At 41.3% G+C, this 5,608-nt stretch overlaps 1 protein-coding gene across 1 annotated transcript; it reads left to right on the top strand.

The window, feature by feature from the left end:
- Window positions 1-275: 275 nt before the first annotated feature.
- MRPL44 (mitochondrial ribosomal protein L44) lies at window positions 276-3,895 on the top strand (the record flags this gene model as incomplete). Its single annotated transcript, XM_010174093.1, has 3 exons — window positions 276-744; window positions 1,826-2,004; window positions 3,584-3,895. Coding segments are annotated over 3 exons (820 nt in total), but the record flags the coding sequence as incomplete, so codon positions are not given.
- Between the last annotated feature and the right edge of the window lie 1,713 nt (window positions 3,896-5,608).

Consider the following 5,608-nt stretch of genomic DNA (forward strand, 5'->3'; position numbering starts at 1 on the left):
CAGGGAGAGCAGCAGGCTGAGGGGCGGGCTAAGGCCAAACGTTCCAGCGCCCTCTCGTCCCGCGCTGGAGCGGAACGCGTTCAGCCCCGCAGCCCCGCTTTGCCCGCGGCTGGGCCCGCCCTGCGGCAGGGGGAAGGGGGGGCGGGAGGAGGGGAACCTCCGTTTGACCCCGGGGCTTTTTTCATTCCCTTTGCACCGTCGGAAAGGCCCGATGCTTGCAGTGCCGGTAACCTCGGGTTCCGTTTCTGAGTTTGTTTTCTCTTCCGTGTCTGTAGCTCAGAGAAGCCCAACTGGGATTACCACGCAGAGATACAAGCTTTCAGCCACCGGCTACACGAAAACTTCTCTTTGGATCTCCTCAAGACTGCGTTTGTTAATTCCTGTTACATTGAAAGCGAAGAGGCAAGACGCCGAGAACTTGGGCTGGACAAAGAAGCGGTTGCTCTTCATCTCCAAGACAACAGTAAACTCGCTGAACAAGGGGTGTCTTTTTCACGTTCTTACCTGACGCAGTGTTTTGAAGGTGCCTACCCAGATTTACCTGCAAAGGGCATAGGAGCACTTGTTGATTTTCTTACCAGTCAGGAACTTGTCTCTTATGTGGCTCAAAACCTGTCTGTACAGGACCTGACGCTTTGCAAAGAGTTTCCAGTCCCACCAGATGTGCTACAGAGGACGTTCTTTGCTGTGATAGGAGCCTTGCTCGGTAGCAGCGGGCCTGAGAAAACAGGGGTCTTTGTCAGGGTAAGACACTACTTACCATATATTTTGTACTGACAACACTAACATCTAAGGGTCTCGGAAGTGGGGGGAGGGGGGGGGGGGTCAGGGGAGGAAATGTCTTGTACCGTGATGGCCAGTGATCCAGGGAGGCTGGCAGAAGTTTGACAATACCTGTAACAAGACACTTTAACAATGAGATCTGTTGGTTGGTGGTGGTGGTCAGGTGGGGTTTTGGGGTTGTGGTTTTTTGGGTTAGTTTTTTTCTTTAAGAAGCACAGGCTGGTCAAGTACATAAAATCCTATATTTCTGGTTTATAATGGTGATATTTTAGTATTTGCTGACACTCGCTAAGGGAAAGCGTTAAGAGTCCATGCACTGTACTATCAAATAATGAAATTATTCCATGTAAGGTCACATATATCTTCAATTTAAAAAAAAAAACTTCTTATATAAAGCAGGGGCTGAGTTCATAGGTTTTGCATGTAGGAGTGCAAGCACCTAGAGATATTTGGTAACAAAAATAGTCAATTAAAATGCAGTATAACAAAGTAGCTTTAGCAGCTACTGCCCTTTCAGTTGTCCTTTTGACTTATTTCTAGTTTTGCAATGGAGAAATGTTTGTTAAAATCTTATTTCTAATACAAGGCCATTCAAAGGTCTCTTAAGAGCAAGTAGCACTTAACAGGCAAGAGAGTGATCTGAACAAAACCGATCCTGTGGGTTTGCACATTCCTTTTGTCCTGTTTGCAGAGTTCTTCTGAAGTACAGCTTCTTGCTTGGAAGCAGCACTGAGTTGCTTACCTCGGGCTGGGAGCTGTGTGTAAGCATTGTTGTAACCCCTCCCTCAGGCTGGCACTTATTCCTTCTTCACGTCTTGGCGGTTGGCTATGTCCAAATCAGAACCAGAGCTGCCCAGCAGAGCAACAGTGGTTAGCTGTGCTCAGCTGTGGTGAAGCACTGAGGTGGTTTCTTCATCCATTTCAGCAATTTGTTGTCAACTGTATTAATGCCTCTTCATATTGTATTCTTATTAGCAGATACCAGAAGCTAGAGCCTTCGTTACCTTTCCCATTAATTGTAACTTTGAATATTTTTGTTTAGGATTTTTTTATTCCCCAATTGATTGGAAAAGACCTGTTCGAGATCTGGGAAGTTGTAAATCCTATGGGCTTACTAGTGGAAGAACTAACCAAGAGGAATATCTCTTCTCCAGAGCCAAGAATTACCAGGCAGTTGGGAGTCACCACAGTTCTGCCACTGTACTTTGTTGGCTTGTACTGGTTAGTACTATACTAATTTAAAGTTAAATGGATTTAATCTGGGGGAGAGGGGAAGAAGGAAGATGGTCTTTTACTTTTTTACTCCTGCTCTTTGGTCAAGTTATTATCAGCCTACAAGAAAGCTGGGGAAGGACTTTTCATAAGGACAACTAATGACAAAACAAGGGGAAATGGGTTTAAACTGAAAGAGGGGAGGTTTAGATTAGATATTAGGAAGAAGTTCTTCACTGTAAGGGTGGTCAGACACTGGAACAGGTTGCCCAAGGAAGCTGTGGATGCCCCCTCCCTGGAAGTGTTTAAGGCCAGGCTGGATGAGGCTTTGAGCAACCTGGTCTAGTGGAAGGTGTCCCTGCTGATGGCAGGGGGGTTGGAACTAGATGATCTTTAAGATCCCTTCCAATCCAAACCATTCTATGTTTCTATGATTATAGAAGAGAAATCTTACAGGGACTTCCATATGAAATCAGCCATTTAAGCATTGGCAGTCGCTTGCTGTAGTGATGCCTGAAAAGACAGTCTCTGACTAAAGGGCTTTGAATTCTGTGTCAGATGTACAAAAGAGTCTGGGTGTATGTTCTGGGTCACCTGGCACAGGAACTTTGCGAATAGCATAACCAAATGGCTTTGGAGGGACCACAGCTGTATCCAGGGCTCAGGGAAGGGTAAAGAGACATAGACATCAAGGGAGGTGGTGGGATTGAAGAGAGACTTATTTTATATTCCAGAGAAGCTTTTTAGTTTTAAAATCATGTGAACTAGGCAAGAGAAGCATCTGTGTCCAGACAAGACTTAGGAAGTGCCAGCTGTCCCTGGTGTGCTTGTCTCGGGCATGGTCAGTGCCTGTCCTGGTCTGTTGCCCAGGGGTGACATTGGTCCTCTGGAGCAGAACAGAACCTTCTTCCACCAAAACCCTCATCACTGTTGCTTTGCTGAATGAGCTGCAGATAAATGCATGGGGAGATGGCCTTAACTTCTTCTGATTTATCATGCTTTGGTTTATATGCCTTCTATGATTTATTATCTTAAACAAAAGAAAGGAACTTGGATTACTTTTCTTCTGGAATCCATCGTGTTCCTTCACAAACAGTTCCTATTCTGTGCCCACAGATGTTGATTAAACAGAGCCGAGTACATATTTCATAACACAGAGAACTTCTTTGTGAATCCTTTTGAAGAAGTTTTAAAATGCATTCTTACCAGGGGAGGAGAAAAGACAGGAACATTTAACTTCTTTGTTTAGGCTAACCAGAATAACAGATTTGCTAACAACAGAATAACAGGGCTAACAAACTGAACACTAAAGAATCAGTGATATGTTAGGAATCTAAATGAAGAGAGTAGTGTTCTTCCAGGAAATGGATGCGTTTCTGATTGAGTTTCCATTGTTGAACATACAATCACTTATCTGTGCAGGAAAGCCCAACGGAAATGTTTACATTTGTGTGTGTACAGAAATTACCTTCAATCTTCACAGACATTAGAGAGAAAAAATCTAACAGTCTTTATTCATGATACACAGTAGTGCTCAGGATTTTATGATGAAAATGTTTTAAATTGTATTATTTTTTTTTTTCCCAAGCGATAAGAAGATTATAGCCGAAGGTCCTGGTGAAACACTGCTTGCTGCAGAGGAAGAAGCTGCCCGCGTGGCACTGCGGAAGCTGTACGGGTACACAGAGAACAGGAGACCTTGGGATTACTCGAAACCCAAACAAGGACTGGCAGCTGAGAAGGCTATCAGCAGTAACTAGATCATAAAAGCCATTTCTAGTTCCTCTCGAGAATTAATGGCTTTCATGCAGATTATAGATGCATTTAGGAAAGCAAAATTCAGTTTGGTTTTCTGACCTTAAGTTCTTGAAATTTGCAAATCAAATATGGTATTAAAGTAAATAAAGTATTTTCCTTTTGCACAATATTTAGTATTTGTTTATTTTCAGACATAATGGAAGTACCCTTTTTCTGAATTTTTGCATTTTGGCTGAAATTTTCCATACATCACAGAAAACTTATTAATGATGTTTAATAACGTGTGACAAAAATCTCCCTGTACAGAGAAAAGTTTCATGAATGCTTCCTTGGGGATTGTTCTGAGGGTATTGTTAATAAGATGAGTTGAATTACATATGCAACATCAGTCTTTAGATTGCATCTGGATTCATTTGTCCTTGACCCTGTGAAAACAAGAAATGTGATGTCGATGATATTGACACACTTGGTGATCCAATGAAAAAAAAAGAGTGCAAGTGGCATTTTTGAGATCTCACTGCTTGCATACAAATTTTATTTGCCATACACATTTGTTTCTATTGTTGGAGCATGCTCTGGAAAACAGTGTAATTTTAATTTTAAAATTTGTGAAAAGGAAAATAAGGATCATGAAGGCCTGAAAGAAATTGGAGAGCATTGTTTAATGCTAGGCTATTAGATAAGCTACAGCCTTTTTTATTTTTTTTTTCCTCTTATTGATACTTTTCCTGTTTACTTCAGGTACTTCATTTTTCTCCTGTCTTTTGACTAAGTATTTGATTCAGTGAAATCAGTGTTTGGTTTTTTTGCACCATCTGTAGCTGTTCTAATATAACTCCAGGTAAGTGCAAAGTCACTTAGGATTAACTCGGGTACCTGTGTGATGTTGCTATTAAATGTTATAGAAACTCAGTATGTGTACCAGAAGATAACATGCACAAGGACTGTGACTCTTTTAGAATAATTTCCTTTAGAATTGAGTGAGGTTCTGTTACAAACTGGAAGAAAGGAAGAAGCTGAATGCAGGTCAGTGGTTAAAGAAGTGTTTCCTGCCTTTTCCCATTGTGGACAATGATTGTTTGAAAAAAAAAAAAAAAAAACCAACAGGTAAATGTGCCTTCACCTGTTGGGAAAACAAAAACATGCAGGTGGCCATTCAGACAGGTTTGGTGTTACTGTCCCTACCAACATGCATCCAAGATGGATTTACGTGAAGGACACCTAGAAGTGAAAGGTCCTGGGCTACAGCTGTGGCTGCTGAGCAGGTCTGAGGTAGAGCGAGTGGTGCATTTCCTACTGCCCCGGGCATGAGGATGAGATCTGACTCTGGTCTTCTCGATGGAAACAGATTTATTAGTGTATTCAAGCAAAAGAATGGGTTGTCTGTGATTCATGTGTCTTCAGGGTTTAGTGTGACGTGCATCTTAAGCGTGTATAAAATGCTTATGTGGCTGGATAGCAGCAAAATCTTCCTTCTGCATTCTGGCATGGGAGATTACATATGTGAAAGCTTGATTATAAAAAGGAGAGCAGAAAAAGATCAGTCTAGCATAAAATATGCATAAAATTACTTGTATTAAGTGAAAAATTCCAGCTAGGTAATCTAATATCGCTTATATAAGCAAAGACAATAAGGTCACTATATTCCAGGGGAATAATAGCAAAATCTGAAAAGAGGATAGAAATTACTCCTGCTATTTTTAGTTTCCAGATGAGGTATTTCTCTTACCTTTACCTATTTTAGAAGGACAATAGTGAAAGTGGTGGGTTTTTTACATCCAAAATTTTATCTACCTACTATTTTTTTTATATACATATTTGTGTATTTTAAGAGAGAGAAAAAAAACAATTTTCT

Source organism: Antrostomus carolinensis, unplaced genomic scaffold (assembly GCF_000700745.2).
Source record: "Antrostomus carolinensis isolate BGI_N321 unplaced genomic scaffold, ASM70074v2 scaffold26698, whole genome shotgun sequence".
NCBI lineage: Eukaryota > Metazoa > Chordata > Aves > Caprimulgiformes > Caprimulgidae > Antrostomus > Antrostomus carolinensis.